The sequence below is a fragment of the Pagrus pagrus genome (genome assembly GCF_965226575.1).
Source record: "Pagrus pagrus genome assembly, chromosome: 11".
NCBI lineage: Eukaryota > Metazoa > Chordata > Actinopteri > Spariformes > Sparidae > Pagrus > Pagrus pagrus.
Genome location: NC_140195.1, coordinates 12,757,787 through 12,778,506, shown reverse-complemented (window position 1 = coordinate 12,778,506; position 20,720 = coordinate 12,757,787). Strand labels below are relative to the sequence as shown.

The 20,720-nt window shown below is 42.8% G+C and overlaps 1 protein-coding gene across 2 annotated transcripts in view; it reads right to left on the bottom strand.

Moving 5' to 3' along the window:
• Positions 1-19,320, bottom strand: part of LOC311265641 (sterile alpha motif domain-containing protein 10-like) — a 51,869-nt gene extending 32,549 nt beyond the window's left edge. The window contains exons 1-2 of one of the 2 annotated variants that reach the window (XM_084367523.1): positions 18,939-19,320; positions 10,779-10,907 (exon numbers count right to left, since the gene is read on the bottom strand). In XM_084367523.1, the coding sequence (XP_084223649.1) occupies positions 10,779-10,907; positions 18,939-18,951 (142 nt within the window). In that variant the 5' untranslated portion in view covers positions 18,952-19,320. The remainder of the gene's footprint in view (positions 1-10,778; positions 10,908-18,938) is intronic. The other variant, XM_084367524.1, reaches the window with a different exon arrangement.
• Positions 19,321-20,720: the final 1,400 nt, after the last annotated feature.

Below are 20,720 nucleotides of genomic sequence, written 5' to 3'. Positions count from 1 at the left end.
TCTCATATGAGATATAGTGAAGGTTAGATGTAAGAGGAACTGAGTGTGACCTCGGCTGTCTGGGAGACTGCACCTTATCTCCCCAGCAGCTCAAAACAACCGTTCTGAGATACAGCGCAGGGAGCGGGAAGAGGCAACTCTGCACACACAGAGCATGACCTCAGCGTAACTTCACCTCCGGGGTGAGCAGAGTGGGAGATGTATATCGACAAATGTACGACTACGAACTTATGAGACATAACATATGGAAATTCCTTTATGATGATGTAGTTTCACGCTCTGAAATGTGTAACTTCAGCCTCACACACTGAGAAAAAAAGGTGGAAGGAAAGAGCGAGAACTGTTAGTTGCCAAAATGAAGGGCAAAGTGTCAGACAGGTGTTTGTGTGTGTGCAGAGGGTAGGTAGGCCAACACGAATCAGCCCAGTGAAGTGTAACCTCATATCACCTCCTCTAGACGGAGCAGCATATCTGCTGCGCAGAGTGGCGGCTAAATCTCAGAGGTATTCCCTTTTGAAAAGGTAATTAAGCTGCTAGGTACGGCACCTTGGAAGGTCGTTCCAAGCCAAATCCCGCAGTAGATTAACATGGCATCATTGGACATTACTCATTTGACTTCAAAAGCGGTGCATCTAAATTAGTCCGAGTGGACTATTTTGCTGTGTAGGCTTTTTTGTGGAAGTTTGATTTTTGCATGACCTTGGCATTAACTTCAGGCCGCACGTGTGTGTGTGTGTGTGTGTGTGTGTTTGTGTGTGTGTGTGTGTGTGTGTGTGTGTGCATGTGTGTGCGTGTGCGTGTGTGTGTTTGCCTCTTGCATGAAGGATAAGGGAAGTGGTCTGGCTAATCCACTTCATTTCAGGCGTCACAGGGAGGGTGCCATGGTGCAGTTCAGCAGCATGATATTGGCATCCACTCCCTCCCTGCTGAGCACCTCTTATTCAACTCGAAGATAAAAATTTCTATTTACAGTCCAAGTTTTATATGAAAGAGGAGAGAGAGAGAGAGAGAGAGAGGGGGGAAAAAATCACACTCAGCCTCATTCCTCTGTAATCTGCAAGGGGGTGAAACTTCATCATGCAGTGATTTCATGCCTGTGTAACACATTAAACCTGAAGTTCTAAATATAGCATTAAACAGACCAATGCTGCCAACTTACACTATGTAAAGCACATCCACCGATGAGCCAGATTTGTTGCACCTATAGTATGTTGGGGGTAAAGCGAGAGGCTATTTACAACTCTTCCACTCCACCAGACCCGGTCTTAACCCCAGGAATGAGCCATGAAATTACTCCATTTTGAAAAAGCAGAGGGGGAGAAAAGAAGTATTCTGGTTGGAAGCTTTAAAAATAAATATAAAACCAAGAACCCCAGGGGTTTTTCCCATGATGCATTGCAGTCTATTACCCGTACTGACATGAGACTCTGTCACAGAGGCTGGGGCTGAGGTTTACCTCTCACAAACTATCAGTATCACCGGAGCATGCAGATAGGGAAATGGGAGTAAACAATAGACATCCACAACACAGACTGATTGAAGATAACAACACACCAACTCTCATCAGGACACAAACAAGGGAACGGCCAACTGAATCTGTGCGTATGATTGTGTGTGTCAGCGAACGCCGGCATGCTCATGCATACGTGAATGTGACTCACGATGCCAGCATGAGGAGTCACATATCCACACATCTGTATAATCCCTGACTGCTTTCATTTATGCCAGTGGATCAGAGTAAAGCTGCGAGGGAGTCTGTGTATGGATGGAGGGTGAATTCTGATTTAAAATGCAGGGCTCACAATGCAGGGTGTAGCTCAAAACACAGGTGGAGTAGATATTTCTGTTATGACACTGATAATAACTGTACAGGTCCATCTGCACCCTGAAAGCACAAAGCAGACAACAAAAACAAAGGTGGGAATGAGAGATACCAGGCCGACGATTGCTTCCTCTTCCCATGTGGAAATTCTGATAGACATCACATATAAACGTATGTACTGAATGGTGTCTCTGCCCCCCATCACTTGTTTCTGCACTATGTAACTTCAGTGAGAGGGGAGGATCCCAGCGATACATACATGTTTACTTAAGTTTTCAACATATAACATTGTTATGACGTAATGAGTTCTATTTGTAGTCAACACCTACGTTACGTCTGACAAATTGTTGACATAATGCACTCAGAAACTGCCAGGGGGCGCCAAATCATACAAAATGCCAATGTCTACATAATGTTGCTTTAACATGAGAAAGTATGATTTTCAAAAGTGAAAAGGTTCACATGTGATGTTTTTCGTAAAAGCAAAATGTGAAAATTTGTAAAAAAAATTCATTTATATATGGCGAAGCAAATTTCACCTGATTTAATTTGCCATGGATTGCTTCCACATGTGGAAAAACAAAAACGATTTTGAATGTATAAAGTGTACATGAAATACTATGCTTAAAAAAAAGAAAATCAAACATTTTTAAAAATGTCCACTTTACATGAGACATTATTTTATTTTCACATGTTCAAATGTTATCACACAAGTGAAAATATTTGATCCACATGTGAAATTGTGATTTCCAAATGTGAAAATGTGGGATTCACATGTGACAATGTAAATGTCGCAGGATTTCATTTGCCATGTTTTGTTTCCAAAGGTGGAAACTCTGATCCACATGTGAAAAAAAGTCAAAGTCAATCACATATAGACATAAGTAATTCACATGTGCCAATGTAGATTTGTTGTGTGAATAGGGTTATGTTTGTTGTGTGGAAATGAAAATGGGGAATTGATGTATTTTCACATGTTGACATTTTATTTCACAGCCAATCACATGTAATATATTCAATCAAATGAAAAGGCAAGTTTCAAATGACATTTTGGCAAAACAAACATTAGCAGGTGAATATTTGGGAATTCACTTGTGATGAAGCAAATTTCACGTGATTTCACTTTGCCATGTTTTGTTTCCACATGCAACAATTCTTATTCACATGTGACTTAAAGTCAAATACTAATGAATATATTTCCAGTTTGCATGTGAGATTATTTAATTTTTTCTAAATTTCAAACCTGAAAATAGCCAAACATGTGTGAAAAGTCAGGTTTCACGTGTGACATTTTTGTAAAGACCCTTTGCGGCAGCGGTGTGAGGTAGAATGAGGACTGCAAGGTCCTGCACTGAGGACAGGGTGACTTTTACGTCTCCACTCTGGCCCCCACCGCACTTCCACAGAGACAGACAGAACTATTGATTATCCATCACTGTGTCAAAGAACATACAATTACAGATCACTTAAGATAGAACACACACGCGGAGAAAGGCAGCGCCCAAACACAGTCCAGCTAAACTCCTCCACCTGAGGCCGCTGGCTGTCATGTCCACTTCTGCTCAAAGGAACTCGCTACATGCCTCACACAAGAGGAGAAAAAGGAAGAATGACACAGACAAAGGGATGCTTTACAAGGGTCTGGCTCGGTCATGCCCTCATAACAGGATGAAGGAATGAAGCCTGCGGTAAATGTGGGAACAGAGACACGTAAAAATTGGCAAACTGACGAGTCACAGAGGAGAAAATAGATGGAAAATTACGCTTCAGAGCAGACTATTAATATTAATTGCATCAGGAAATGAAGGAGGAGAAGGAGGGAGTGAAACGATGAGTAGATGAGATCTGTTGTTTTCTCCCCTTCACCGCCGAGCCCTTATATGATGACAGTGGGAGGACAGATTAGATCTCGCTGACAATCGATAATTCAGAGCGAAAGTCAGGGGGAAGGGAGGAGGAGGATGGAGAGGGAGGGGAGGGACGCGGCCGAGTAATAGGATGTGAGGTCTGATCAGGCTTGATCAAATTGGGGAGCTGGCAAGATCACTGGATGCCTTCGCATGTGCCAGGTTACCTCGAGCTTCCAGCCCATTCGGCAAAATCAAATGTCGGCATTGTACGTTTCTGCAGGCCACATTTGTGTGTTTCATGTGTATCATATCAACATTTCAACCTGGCTGGATCACCACGGTTATTACAGATTCCAATATTTCTCTCCTTCATTTAATATTCATGAGTTTGGTTTCTTTCAAGTAGTGCTAAATCCTGATTGGTGCGCAGAAGTATGTGGTATGTCCAACTTCAGATCAGTGAGAAGGGCACAGACAGAAATCATGTGAGATAACCAAGACTTCCCCTCTGCGGAAGAATGGATGATTTACCAACCACTGTACTGATGTTGTGATTCGGCAAATTTGATCCTAACACTGTGCGCCCATCCACACACAGAAAAAATAAACAGCTGTCTTTCTAAGTAGTATTAGAAGTACCAGAAGTACCAGAGATCTTTAAGGACACATGCTGTCTGTGTACATGTGCATGATCTTGTCTTGAGATATTGAACTTTTATTGGACAAGCCACCCAAACTGGTAACGTAATTGAGTTAATTAATCTGTTCACACACATCCACCACACTGTTAACATTCACAGCTCATGAAAAACTGACAAATCCATCTGAATGCACCTGTTTAGGACTTAAATGAATCGAGATGTCAGACGGAGCACGGAATTGGGAAAATTACATTAAAAGGTCGCGCAGGACGAGCATAACTTAATGAATGTTTAAACAGTTTTTAATTCAATATGGCACTGGCATCCACAAGCAAGCGGTATAAAGGTTAGGCTAACCGCTCTGATTGGTTGAATAATTTGATTCTGCGAAAGGTCAAAGGCGGGAAGTTAAACTGATCAAACGCAACACCCGTTCAAAATTTTCATCTTTGGCTTGCAGATTCACAATTCGAGATTCGAGACGTTTAGGTGCGGTAAAAGTGAGAGAATGTTCTGTTCCTCTGTGTTGAATTACAGTCGTTTTAGCTGTCACGTAATATGCCTCAGCTTTCAAACCTGGTCTGTCATGACGACCGTCCTCCACTGTATTCTACTGGAACGACACCAAAAAGGACGTGGGGAGACGAAAGGAAGAGAAGCACACAACTTCTCAGCTTAGACAAGATTGCCTTTTTAAAATATTTAGTGTTTGTTTACAGCTGTTCCCCTGAGTGGCAAAGTGATCTGTCTGAGTGGATTAACGGATGTTTGGGTACATAATATTTTAAAGCTCTGAAACACTCCGTTTGCATATTAGCTTTGCACAGCTGCCTTGATGAAGGCGCCCATCTCAATTAACAGCAGGAAATAAGGAATTTAGCAGGTTACCACAAAAATAATGTCTGCACGCATTTCACTATGAAAGTCTAATCTTTTGATTTTCCACGTGCAATTTACGCTGATCGTTTGGAAGCAGGAGCTATAAGCTATGAGCCAGATGGTCTGCTAATTAAGTCTAAAGTGATTCAAGCAATCAGACAAACAGGTTTTTACCATTATCTTTTTTTCTTTTTTTTTTCTGAACTGGAATTAAAGAAGCAATTTACACAAGCAACACATGGCATGCTAAGTTCCCTGAGAGCACAACACAAGTACCTTCAGCGATCGCCTGTAAGGCCGTCCGGCAGGGATCCACCACACTGATCATAGAGAAATTCCGTTTTACTCGCACATTATAATACAAGGAGATCGACGCCATCTGCAGAGGTTAAACTTGCGGACTGAGGGGGAGTAACTCTCGCTCATGCTCACACAACTCTAATGAGAGGGGACTACAGTTCATTGTGATTGTCGCATGTGGTCTGTAAATCGATGTGGTGCACTCACGCTGCGGCCTGGTGAGGGAACGGGGATGCGGTTGGGTTCAGCACTCAATACTTTATTGAGCGTCCTTAAGCCATGACACAAGTACCCTACTTTGTTTGCGCATGTGTGTCAGCGCTCATAGACCTCTGTGACATATCAGAGAGGAAATGTCTGAGCGACGGAGCGTGGCAAAATTAACAACCGGTCGATGGCACAAAATTTGTGCCCACACACACGCACACTCTCGCACAAACAAACACAAAGGTTATCGAGCACCGAGGGGTTTGCAAACAATGAATTGAAAAAATGACCGTTGTGAGTTAGTTGATAATCTGCTCTACACCATCCTTGCATTCACACAAAGAGCCCAGGATGAGGGGATAAAAGAAAATAAAGAGCGATGAAAAAGAGGAGGAAATAGGCTTATAGAATGGGCGGAGAGCTGGTGGGAAAAAAAGATAAAAGTTAATGCTCCACAGAAGCTGAGAGGTAAACAGAGAGAAAGGCACACAGGGGAGAGAGGAGGGAGATGTGCCAATGAGTTGGAAGCCGAGGTAGATAGAGAGAGTATGGAAATTGCAGACAGGGAGCTGGTTTGTAGATTCGCATGCAGCATGAATGATTAGAAACAGCAGTGGTGGTAGTTATGGTGGAAATACTTCTCAGAGATTCGAAAAGTTTTTTTGTGCTCCTGTGTGATGTGATCCAAGAGGCTGCCTCTAATCTTCCCCTGAGGGACGGGGAAGAAGAGAAAGAGAGAAGAAAGGTGGGTAAAAGATGCAAAGGTTGTGGCGGGGGGCCACACAGAGAGGCTTAGGCAATACCACTGAGACAGGTGAGAGGAAGATTGCAGCGCTGCCACTGGCAAAGAACTATCAAACAGAGACATTAAAATAACTCTGCTCCATTTCCTCTATGCCTGATTTCAATGAGCAACAGAAGATGCAAGCCCAAAACTTCGCCAGCAGTCTACTTCCTTTTGAAGTGTGCAGTCTTCGTGTGAGTTTGAAAGAGATGTGACGGGATTTTCTCAGCAGCTGCAGCAGCAGCAGGTGTCTGTAGTTGGAGTGAAGGGTTTGTGTGAACAATACAGTCGGGAGCTTTTTTGTGAAACAAATTAGCTCACACCTGGGGGCAACTGCCCATTCTCCCCATCCCTGTATCCACTCCATGCAGGTCCTACCTGTCTCTCCCGGTCTCTGCAGCATGCTGTGCTGATTGGGGGTCTGTCTCCCCAAGCTTAATTGCCATGTTATCAGCTCCACTCCTGCACTGCCACTTCGCCCAGGCCTTTCAGTCAGACAGCAAGACGGACACGCCAATTACCCTCCTCTGCGCACTCACTTGTTCCTGCTCACTCACATGGTTTCCTAAGGCTGTGCTGTCAGGTAACGTAGCAGACGGCAGCTGGTACAAAACGGGCAGTAAGGGATGAAACAGGGAAGCGAATCAAAGCTCTTTGTAGCCCTTATACACACATGCAGACAAATACACACATCAATACACATAAAGTCCCAGCAGGAGCTTCTTGTCCAGGCCGAAAGATCCCAGGGGAACCTTTCTGCTCCCCTCCTCCTCTTAATCCTTTAAACACACTCGCACCGTCTCATCTCTTCTCTCATTCTTACCCTCTCCCTCTACTTCTTTCCCCATGTTGCTTTCCCGTAGATGCACCGTTCCAAATTTTCGGAAAATACCCTAATTCTCTTCCTTTCTTTGCCTAGAGTTATGAGAAAATTGACAACACTCTTGTGTCTGTGCACCGAATATGAATCCAGAGCCGGCAGGTGATTAGCTTAGCTCATGATAATGTGTTAATTAGGGAGCTTTAGAGGTGCTCGTACTGCAGGTACCTTTGAACACAGCCAGGCTAGCCCCTGGCAGGAGCTTCATATTTTTTATACGGACATAAGACTAATGTTAATCTTCAAATCGAACTTTCTATATGCGAATAAGGGTTTTTACCAAAATATAAAAATCCTTTTATATGGAGTTAACGGGCACTTAAGCTGTTCTAGCTCAACTAAATGTTTCACTCCAGCAGGAATAGGGTTAGTACAGGAACTATTTTAATTAAAGGAGACCTATTACGCATTGTCGTTTGTTTCAGCATTTCATATAGGTTCTTGTGCATGTAAAAGATCCTGAAAGTTTAAAAGGTCAAACAGAAGCTCCTCTCTCCCACATAAAACCCTGCTCCTGCAACGCCTCGTCAGTAGTCCCGCCTTAAATTCTGTGACATCACGCTATGTCACCATGTCACATATTTGCATAATTTATGCTTGGCTGCTAGTTTGCGACGTAAGAACTGATTTAGCGCAGCTGCTCTGTTGTTGTTAGTGGTGCTGGGTCAGGCGTGTGTGAACTGACCAATCTGAGGAGACAGGCCTTAAAGAGACAGGAGCTAAAACAGAGTGTTTCAGACAGAGGGGGAGTATTAGAAAAATAATGTGTTTTTTTAGCACTAAAGCAAGTAAACCTATTCTAGCAGTAACCCAAAATACAATTTTGAACCCGAAGATTAGCATAATATTTTTCCTTTTGATATTCGCTCGAATGTTTAAGTTACATGTAAGGAGTCCAGCTTCTCAAGTGTGAAGATTTGTTGCTTTTCTCAATGTTACATTGTTTTAATTGCATATACAGAATTCCAGGTATCGACCTTTGTGTGATGGTTGAGAAAATGTCCCCAGTACTTCTTACTATTTCACATTTTACAGACTAAATGCTAGATCGATTAACTAAGAAAGAAACCATGAATCAATAACAAAAATGATTTATAATTCATCTCCAAACACATCAGAATCGCACAGACAACACTCATATCGTATTTCATATAGTGCCAGCATCAAATGTTTGTGTTCCTCTGTGAAGTTAATGGCCACTTTGACTTATTCATGTGATTGGACCATTCACAGCTACAATAGTAAATCTCTGTACTGTGTAAAACATTCGCTACAGTAATAGTCAGTGTAATTGGGTGATTTAGAATCTACTTCCTTCACCAATTTACTGGGGCAAATACATCACTGTGCCCTATCAATGTCAGGTTTTCAAACACTATTAGCTCTCTATTGATAACTCCTAATGTTGATGGTGCCAGATGTTCTATAGACAGCACAGTGAAGTAGAGGTTGCTCGGGGCTCCTCGTACCGACCCTACAATTAATCAACCTCAGCGTGTGTGTGACCACGTCAACCAATGTGTGCGCTTGCTTGTTAACGCTGACACCGCCACTTATATGGTGTGTGTGTGTGTGTGTGTGTGGGGCGATTTCAGCTGTTCTGTTCCAACAGAGCAGCGTCAAACCAGTTCTCATTCTCACTCTCTCTTCCACTCCACTAAACCATTTCCTTATTATCACCCAGACGTCTCATACAGTCACACACATGTACACACACACACACACAAATGTACACACTCCAATTATCCCACATACACATCATGTTAACAATGAGACATTAATAGCATGCATGAGCAACCCCGCTTACTGGCTTTTCCTCTTTCTACCCCACGCACGTACACACACACACACACACACACACACACTCCCACGTCTGTGCTTTACATCCACTCATATTAATGCACTGGCTGATTGTGGGCCATTTTTACTTTAGATGAGAGAGGACAAGAAAGAGGTGCTTTATTATCCGACACTTAATTATTTCACTTTCAGCCAAATTGGGTGCACCTCAAGCCCATCCCTCCTGATATCCCTCAGGAGGGTAGCCGCACTTTCCTCTGCAGTCACCAATTATGTTGGCCTCTAAACCAGTTTCAAAAGTTTCAAAAGATCTGTCACATCTCTGGTGATCCCTTCTGAAAGGTTTTACTCCATCCACTGATGACACAGAGATTCTCGCAAACTTAAAACGGGACTTGTGTCAGTTTTCATTCCCAGCTGAAAATTGTTGCCACAGTTGGTGACTCAGCTCGCGAGTCCAAATGTGCGCGCATGTGCATAGACTGCATGCATATATGTAGCTTGTGCTATGTGTGTAGAAGTACGTGTGTGTGTGCTTGTGTGTGTCGGCCCCTGCCAACACCCAACGCCTGCAGAGCACCAGTGACCTGATATGTAGGGCGAGACCGAAACGCTGGGATGACAGCTTAGAGCCCGCCCCCACTAACTCTGACTGACAGCCCTGTAACCTCGGCTGCCTCCCGCGACAATAGTTTGGTCTTGCTACCACTTTAACGTCTGTCATTCCAGGCTCAATATAACTATTTCTGGGGCAAAGTTCTATAAATGCATCTTAACAGGACCGGAGGACAAGACAAAAGCAGACGAAGTGGAATAAAGAAATCACTGCTTTTTAGGGCGATATATTGAGACGCTGACAAACTGATGGCTGTTTATCCCTTAAAGCGACTGTCAAGATCTGCAAAAGTCTTACAACGCCCCCGGTGCGTGTACACAGTCAAAGCATACATGGCTGTACACGTATCACTCCGAGCTTTTTCTGTCTGTCTTTCAGTCCTGCAGCCTTTGTGACCCACACAGCACTTAGGCAATCACATCCCGCTGCTTCTATCTCCCACTTTTGCGGGGCAAATCCTTCTTAATCTACGGATAAGGTACAACAGCCACATGTCTCAGTGGATTTCAACTAAATCAGGTCAAAGGGGTGCAGACACTCAAAAGGGCATTTTTGTACACAAAGACTGCAGAGTCGCAGTCAGTTTTCCCACTGCTTGAGGTAAAGGAACCAAAGTAAAGTATTAAAACGACAAGAAATCCAAAAGAAAACTAAAAGAGGAATTTTAATTTAGCTACAGATCTCGAATTCCAAATCAAGAAACAGATCAAAATCAAATAAAATCATATTTCTTTTTGTAAAATATGATCAGCAGATGCTGTATAACAGATTCCGGCTTTGTAGCCCCAATCTCTTTTTGCGAATGAATCATTTAATAGAAAGTCAGGAGGGGTTGCATGAGGTAGTGGGTTACTTTTAGGCTAAAAGGGATCTCCTCTGCTCAGCCTGCAGGACATTTTCTGGGCTGTGACATCAAGAAAATCAGAGTCAGAGTCAGCTCCTACTTGCGGCTGAAAGGCAGATAATCTACACGCAAACGTGTCACATTAAAGTACTCACAAATGTCCATATAGTCTGAGCGTGTTGTAAATCTCTGCAGTATACAGTCACCATGGTGTGAGGCATTCCTTGATAGTGCCATATGGCTGTTATACAGCTCAGCCAGAGATTCCCCTGGGCTCAGTGAGTCTGGGTGGGAGAAAGGGAAAAGCTTGTGAAGTGAAAATCTCACATTTTTAATGAGCATGCAAAGGATTGTGGGACTGGGAAGGGACTTTTTAGGAACATTGCAGAAAAATAAGGGCATGAGATAGACCTGAGAATGAAGTGCAGCTGAGGAGAAAACCTGAAAAACAGGCAACGAATGCAGCGAGTGTGCGAGGAAAAGCCGAAGACTGTTAGTTCCAGAGGTTAAAGAGAGTTGAGCTGCACTTAAACAACTCTCTCCCCACCTCCGCTGTGGAACTGACACGCTGACACTTGGCTGCCTATTGACATGGTAAATTGAGGGCCCATTTGATCAGCACTGTGACAGCCAGCCTCCATAGACCCTGTCAGGGCTGAATATTCACAGGGCGCGATTACGACACACATCAGGGGGACAAAGCAGGAGCGGAGAAGAATGTGCACAAAGTAAGTAAGGAGTAGAAGGTGAGGCGCATAGAGGTGTTTTTATAAAGGTATGAAATATAGGCTGGAGGAGTGCATAGAAGAGGCTGATAAGAAGGGGGGGAGACAGAAAGCAAAATTGATTTCTATTTTTGGAGGAGGTATGACCGATGAGGCTAAAACATGTTCAATTTCAAAGTCACACACACACAAACAGTGCTGTATATGCATATAAACAATAGCCACAGATCATGCTATTAGATTGCAAGTGGCAGTGTAATTGCTATTGCAGCGGATGAACGTGACTTGTGCTCCTGAGTGCGCAAGGATGTCTGCCTTGTTATGGTGTAGCTGCAGCCATTAGCCATTTGGTTTAATGGGCAATCTGAACCACAGGCTCCACTGACCCCCGGTACTCGGTAGGAGGAGCGGGCCAACCTATTAACAAGGAGTGAAAAGCTCCAAGCTTACCCTATCACACGAGGCCACACTTAATTAGACTGTTTGTTTAGCAGGCTCTAATGGGAGGGATAGCGAGTGGGGGGAAAGGTTCAGCGCTCTCCTTGAAACTTCAGGCTGAAAGACATCTGGCCAAGGATGAGACGGCGGACACGGGGATATTAGGAGCACGGTCTCATCGCGTTTTCTCTGCACAGGAGTTAATGATGAGGAGAAACAATGGACAATATTCATAAATGGCAAATTGAATGATTATGATTCGGCTAACGCAATTATGGCGTAAAATGAAAGTAAACAAATCCTTTATCTGAAAAGCCAAAACACATTGATTAAGCTGATTGAGCATGTGCGGCAGGGAGAAATACAGCGAGAAGGATGGCTTAAGAGTTTGTGTATTAAGTAACAACAGTGTTGTACATGAGGGATACAACCCCTGTATGAAATTATACCTAATTAGTGCAATCCTTCAGAAAAATTACATCTCTCTTCTTCATCCGTCCCTGCACCCTTTCAGCCCCTCTCCCTCGATCCCTCTCCCTACGCAGAAGGCTAATTAAAGCAGAGAAATTGGATATGGGCCTGTGCGCACTCTAATTCAGAGAGAGAAAAGAAGCAAGGAGGGGGGAGGAGGTGGTGCGGGGGGAGAAGTCGGACCCAACACAAGGGCGCTGGATCAGAACGGTGAAGCCTTGTCATTTCTGGAAGTATTAAAGGGATGGCAAGGTTAGCGGTGAGGGCAGAGAGGATGAGACAGTTGAAGTGTGACGCCTCAGAACAGAATCCAAAATCCAGCACACTCTGCTCCTGTTAATCCACTGCTGATTTATACCGCAGCAGGACTCTCCTCTTTTACCACTTCATCAATCTCTGAAAGGCCTGTAGGACCGGAGTGTAAATGTTTATCTACTGAATCATCCTCTGTCGAGCCCACCCCTGCGCTCTGGGTCAGGGGTCGTGACAGTTGGCGGACGGTCAGAGAGGACCACTTGACAAGTCCATTAGATCAATAACTCATTGAACGTGTTCTCCATCAACACCAACTCTGATGGATGTGTGAGTTTAAATGAATTGATTATTGTATTAGTAGTGAGCAGTGTTGAGTGCCCTAATCCTGTATTATGCATGAGTTCCTCCGACGATAATTGCTGTCCATCACAATTTCGGTCTTCATTCTATTATTTCCATTTGGCCAAAATAACAAGATTTTGCTCACCATTTTAACTGATGAGATCTGGAGAAGGAGCAACATCACCATAAACAATTCAGAAAGGGTAGGAAACCCTGCCAGTTTTACACATTAATGTATGTTTACAGAATGCAGTGAGCACAACTGCATATGTGCAAAAGGTTGTATAATATATACTATAATATTTCGAATAAACTGCCTCAGGTGATGTCATTTGAGGTCGCATCGATTGGGGAGGAAGACCTCTGTAGCCTGCACCTCATTTTTGATTGAGGCTCCAGGTTACCTTAACAATTACTAGAACAACACCCCTGAATCTCTAACCGAACTGCTGTCGAGTTGCATTGTGGGTAGGGCTGCAACTCGCGGTTTGGATTGTATCATTTTTCTGATCAGCAAAAAGAAAACATTGGGCTAGGGTCAACCTAATTTTAAAAATGCTCTCCTTTGGCTATGATGTCGTCGCTTCTCTCTGTCTGTAGTCACCAACATTGATGTATTATACTTATTATTATATACATGTAAGTATTATTTAGGGCTACATCATTTTTAGGCTATATCCCCAGCTTTAGTATTGTTATTAACTGATGTATTATTTATCTTGTATCTGTTTGTATATGTACTGTATTATCAGCTCTTATATATCCATGGTCACCACACCACACTGCTAACACATGATGAGTAACAGCCTATTAACAGTGAAGGCTTCTGTGCTTGGCAGGCTAGGAGACACAAGAGCCGCTCGGATGAGACGGGAGCCAAAGGGGAGGCACAAGATATTACTGACGCTGCAATAAACGTCATAATCTTATGATCTACCTCTACGATGACACCAACAAAAGTGCCCAAGTCACATTTCACCGGACAGAAGCGAGAGTGATGATGCATCTGTCTCGTCTATGCTTTTTTACCTGCAACTCTTCATTGAGATAATTGTTACTTAGTAATCGTAACAGTGGCAGTGAAAGTGTATTTCACCACAATGATCGTTAAATGTAACTTTAATCTGCAGTTTGCATGCATGTTCAACTGTGGGGTGCAACCTGTATGGATCACGGATCAACTAACACTGATTGTGCTTAATGTTGGTACCTTCCTTTGACAACAGTATGTGGAGTAAAAAAGACAATATCTATTATGTTGCATCTATTTTGATTGTTTTTGTTTGAAACTATCCAGTGTGAGTGAGATATGCTCAAAGGGTTCAATGTTAAATTAGTGAAGAAATCTTCGAAGTCGCACAATCATACAGCACTTAAACCAACTCTTCGTTTAGCCACGCTTTTTTAGAAGAGAAAACAAAGACAAACTGTAAAATGTTTATGCATCATGGATTACAGACTAACTGTTGCCTTGTTTCCAACCTGTCTGATCATCTGAACGTGTATGGTCCTTACAGCATGGCCACCATGTTCCCCAATGTCACTAAAACTAGTAGAAAAGATGTAAAAGCTAAACAAATGAGTACCAGGTTTTGATAAAAATCACTTATCCTTCAATATGTCACTCATCTGAGGGAACAATCTATGAGCACTTTTCATGTCAAGGCTGCTGTCAAAACATTTAGAGAGTTTCAGACAAACAAATCCCTCTCTGTCCCTCGCTATCTCTGTCCATTTAGTCTTTACTCCTCTTTCTGCAAGTCTAAAATCCACGGGTTCAGGCCAGGTGCAGCTGCAGAGCTGCGGTGGATCAGAGAGTTGATGATGGATGACAGGAGGGTTTGTGTGCATGTGTGCGTTGAAGAGGATTCTCGGTGCATTATATTGAGTGACACACTCCCTGCTGGGAGGAAGCAGGGGATGATGATGGACAGGGGAAAGAGGTTAACAGCTTGCATGCTCTCCCACACGCAAACACACAAATAAAATCATGGCATGATCCATCCCGAGAGGGTTAACACACCATTACCATATTACTTTACTACGGAGGCCAGAAACACATTTGGCTCCGACTCCAATTGCGCCAAATGGACGCTGTCTCCAGCAGGCGACGTAACACATGCCAGGAATACAACAAAGGGTGTATTTATCTGTGTAAAGCTAACAATCCACACCCCCGTCTCCCCCCAGCGTCCCACCCACTGAGGGGGTTGGCTTCCCTTCTGCTTTTTCTGCATGTTCACATAAACAAACAAAAACACACACACACACGGACCAAAACACAAGCACGCGCTCACACGCACGCGTACAGATTGGAATCCTAGGAGCGCCCCGCTGGAAAGGGGCAATTATTTCACGGCTGACTGAGCCCGCGACTGTGTGACCTGATCAGAAGAAAGGGTGTGTTTGTGTGCTGTGGGGGTTTTTTGGGGGAAAGGGTTAACGATGGTCTAGACTAGAGGGTTGACAGTTCTTGGGCTTAAAAAAGATCAATGCTGAAGATGTTGTTATTTCTGAATAACAAAACAGATGAGACTTTTTTTTAAAAAAAAACATCTTCCAAAAATTATGGCTTCTAAGATTACCACAAACAAGAAAGTCATTATATTCCTCTGGAGGCAGTTTTCATAGAAGCATCACTTCATTTTTGTGTCATTTATGCCTACTTTAAAAGGAAGCAAATCCTATTAAATCTTCTTTTACTCCCAGACATCCACTCCATCCACATTTCTCCACATCTGTTATCTCCCTTCCTATTCGCATGTCCATCATGTAGACATCCAAAATCGACCCTGCTACAGCGGACTGTCCACCCACATGCTCGGAGAGACAAATAAATAGGCTGTTTTTGGAGTCTGATCCAGCTGTGCGCTTGTCTCCCTGTTCGCCTGTCAGGTTGATGGCGAGCACATATGTCTAGCAGTATACGGATGGATGGAAGCCACCCTGGAATTCTCTGCAACAACCCAAATCTTTGGATCTCCTGCACGCTGAGCTTATTCAGGCCTGCCTCTGTGAGTGGACACACACACACACACTGCGTTGACCCCATGTCTACCCTTGATGTGAACAGTGGATGGGCCACGCCGCTCACTCTCTCTTCCTCCTCTGAAAAAAAAGAAATGTGTTCCTCCTGGATGTTGTGCGCTGGACAATAGAGTGGCCCGGTAGCATAATTTGTACGGCTGCTTATCTCAGATATAACAATACGGCCAGATGTCCTGGGCGATTTAAGCAACCGTCTGATGAATTTTATCCACTCTGAATAGCCAAACGTGGAGGGAACATAATTATATGGCGTGACTCTCTGTTTAGCAGGCAGCAAGAAGGAAAATGTAATTTTCTCAGCAATTTACATGAAGATGAGACAAAAAATGTCTATTATGCCATTTAAAATGCAGATCACCTCTTGTAATTGATAGTGTTACGGGCTTGTAGCCAGCAGCCCACCTAACAATGAAACCGCGACCTCCTGTCAAATGGAAATCAATGCGAACATTACCAATCAACTCAGCTATTATACTGTGCATACCTGCGCCTAAAACGTCAACGGGTAACAAATGACGTCCAGGATCTCACTCAGAACAATGTGGAGTTGATTTTGCTGTCACTCCATTTTGAGAGAGAAGTGATGAATTGTTCCCGGCGACCGTTCTCGTTCAGCTCTAACACAGAACATTTTGAAAAAATTTGAAATCTCAGACAAAATCCTCTCAAATAAGAGCGCCTTAACCTGCGTCTGTGCACGAGGACTGTCGGTGAATCTAATTGTTTCCTGCTCCTGTAAAATCAAGCCTTGTTTATGATCTTTAAACAGCGCTTCAGTCTTTCCAGACCAACACTCTTTAAAGTTTAAGTGGCACACTGTCAGGGTGGCCCAAACGCCCAGGGCACTGAGTAAATTAATGATGCTTAAGTAAACTATGGATTAATTATAGATAGCCCAATGTGTCACTGGGCATGCATGCATATCTGACTGAGTGTCCTACCTGCAGCCATGCTAATGAAGAGCTAACCTGCTTCAGTAGACAAAGGACAGATGGAGAACACACTTGACACCACACTGGTGCTCTCACAGGCAGTATTGCCCTTGAGCACAGAAGGGCTCTGATTAGGCTTCACTTAAGTATGTTAGCCTGGAGCAAACACTGGCCTGCCAAACAATGGGAGGAGAAAGATGCAGGACAACAACAACGACAGCAGCAACAACTATGGTACAAACAGTCAGAACATACTTTGAGCTTTCAAGGCAAAGCGTAATTATGGCTAATCAGCTTTGGGAAACCAGGCGAGGTTTCTCAGAGGCTTGTAAACAGACATTTATTTTAAGATGAGGCTGAATTTGACCTAATCTGGTAAAGATGTTTTGATCTTAACACATTCTCTTGTAACTATTTTTGATCATTTAGTGTTTTTCCAGCTTTAACGATCCCCTCCACACATGTATCAAAGCATACGCACATGGACGTGGTTTTAAAAGAAAAAAATATATAACTAGTATGTTAAAATCCTTAAAATAGCCACTTTCCCTTCTCCCACAATATAAATTCCAGAATATATATGGATATGCAAATATTTTCCACTTCTCACGTTTACATTTCAACTAATATATTGCCCCTTTAACTGCGGGGCACAGGATATGACTGTTAAGAATCATGTGCACTGGAGGCTTCAAGTTTTGACATCATACTTGTGTATCCTGAATACTGGACCAGGATTGGCTTCCAAACTATTTGTGATGTCCCAAATCACGCTCGTAGTCCCGCCTCTTAAAATGTTCACTTTCAGCAATAAATGTGAAAACAGCTTTCTGGTGGCAAACATCCCACATATCATTCTACACAGTGAAGCTCAAACATTCAACTGTAGGAACAAAAAGAAAAACGTATTTCTGACTGGAGGGGGGCTTTAAAATGTTTTTTCTGTTTTCTGTTATAATTAATTGAAAATATTTGGGGGGTTTTGGACTGTTGATCAAACAAAACAAGCAATTTGAAAATGTAATCTTGGGCTTCAGAAACTATTCAATACTTTCTGACACTTGATAGACCAAACATGAATCAATTAGCTGAGATTCATCATATTGATCTGCAAATAATAGCTACTTGCAGCCCTAATCCAAACAAACAAAAGAGAAAAATACATTTTTCTACTCCACACTCCAAAAAGTGATGCCGCTTTTTAAATCAGAATTGTAATTACATATGAATCGTTCAGTGTTTTCCATTTTCAGTTGATGGATGATGGTTAGGGTGTGAGTTTAGTTATGGTTTTTGCTTTCAATACTGTACAAACAAAAAAAAACTTCAAAACAAAGCAAACAGAAACACTCCCTGGGTTTCCGCTCCTCTGATTTCATACATAAAAGAAGAATATGTTCATTTTGAATAAAAGAGCACCTCCGTTTACAGCATTTAGTCTCCATTATTAGTCAAACAAAAGAACGAGGAACAAAGACTGCTGCTTCATTGTTGTATTCCTGAGCTGAGCTGTAATTTACCCAGGTGAGGCATTCGCTGGCCCACAAATAACCACTGTCAAGAAACACTAAACTTCCAGCACAGCGAAGAATTTGTGGGCTGCTTAACTACAACGAATATTACAATATTCGGAGAAACATCGCGTCGATGAAACGCTCATCCCGTGGATGCGTTTCAGCTGCGACTGCGTGGGTTCGCTCATAAGTTTCAGAGTGGATTATGTCAAATACAAGTTGCCCTGACAGAAAAATGTGAAGTCACACTTTGTCTTGACAGCATCTGGAATCTTGTCCGAACAACTCTGATGTTTGTTTGTTTTGTTTTGTTTTGGGGTTTTTTGTAGTCTGGGTCAATCCAAAATCAAGAAAATTACATATATAGTCTTTAAATAGCTGCATTTACTCCGATTTACAGTAAGGCTTTAGATCAACCAGCATCTATTACATTTTAACGCATGTCCCTCAGGCTACTGTATGCATATACAGCTGAGGTCTAGTGGTGCATATAACATTAAGAAGTGCTGTGAGGTCACTGTGAAGTCGTTATAAGGTGCCACAATAACTGTGGGGCTTGTTATAGTGAGGGCAATAGAAAGCGCTCTTACCGTCCACAGCCATGGTCGGTCTCAGCGTGTATCTCTCCGTGGTGTCAACAGGACTCTCCCATTCTTCTGCCAGATGGATGAAATGCACTGAGTGTGAGGATAAAGAGCGCTTCTTACCCTCTTTAACCTCCTATGTGAGCATGGAGGCAGCTCTCTGCGCTGTAGACGCGCTGAGAGATAGAAAATAAAATTTAAAAAAAAAGAAACCTGGATCACTCTGTCCCTCTCTGCCGGTTCACGGCCATTTGTTGTCCGGGACGCCGGGACCGGTCCGATATGAAGCGGCTCCTTCTGCTCAATCTCCGCCCCCCTCTCCTCCGCACCTGACCGCCGAGAGACAAAAGGTCACTACGCCCCGACACCAGCTGTTACGCGATCCAGAGGAGATACTGCTCTCTCTCTCTCTCCCTCTCTCTCCCTCTCTCCCTCTCTCTCGCTCTCTCTCTCTTTCTCTCACTCGCTCTCTCTCTCTCTTTCTCTCCCTCTCTCTCTCTCTCTCTCTCTCTCTCTCTCTCTCACACACACACACACTCCTCACGCCCCATTTTATCATTATGGCAACCATATTTTTTTAACTATATATTCCAGAAAGGTATTTTCATATAACTCCCAATGAGTTTTTTTTTATTGTATTTTTTTTTTCTTTTTTTTTTTTTTTGTGTTTGTTTGTTTTACTATTTTTTTTTTACACATAGATGACAGCATCTCAAATTAAAGTTGCTGTCACACAATAACACTGAATTTTGAATTTTGGGGTCAAGTTCATTGGTGAAAATCACTGCACATGTGGCAGGTGACAGAACTGAGCAATCAGTGTGTAAAACACCCATTTTTTCATCAAATTGCTGCAACCCAAAAAAAAAAAAAAAGATTTTTACAATCTGTAATATGGTTTCAGATTAAGTGAGCTGTCTGTCACTGAATAAATTATAATAGTCAAGTCCCTCCTCTGGGTGTGGCTGCGACCGCAGAATTGCTGCACATCCCCACAATCAAATGCCCTGTGATCCAACACTGAGTACACACTGGCTGTGTCAAAAGCAAGAAACACAAAGATTTACACAAAACTCAATTAGCGATTAAAATATATCATCAAATGGCATGTAGTTAGGTAAAGGTAATTCTAATCTAAATATAATATCAAAATGAAATTATGGTTTTTGTCAATCCCAGTGTAGTCCTCATATTGTCTGTCCTCCACAGCGGTGGTAACATGGACAATATTACTTCAGTGTGACTGAACTCATTCTGATTAGAGATTCAAACTTAACCGTTTATAATGATGCTAAATAAAGTGATTAGATAAGATGTGTGTTCACATGCCCCAAAGTCGTTCCAACTGCCGATAGCGTCTAATCTCTTCTACGGAAGAAGAAGAAAGTACTCTGGCTGCATTTTGACTTAGCCATTTAATCAGCAGCCTTCAAAACTTTCCAGTGGTTTTTGATTTGGTCAGTGGTTCAGTGGATTCTGGCTTCGTTCATCTTTTTTGAACAACTCGTTTCAAGCGTTTCTACCATCAAGGCCTTCAACAATCCTTCAATCTGTTATCTCCAGTCTTTTGTTGTATCTCCAACAAAAAACTGGCCAAGGACCAGTTCTGTTTTGCTACTGCCAAGTCACCTAATGTCAGCCCCATGTGATGTGAACTTGCACAAAAAGGATATATTTATTCCAACCACAGAGAAACAATCAGATTATGCATTGACATGGTTATTAGGCACTAATATTTTCCTATTCAGATCAGCAACTCCAACAAAGGTGTTTGCATGAGGCGTTTTT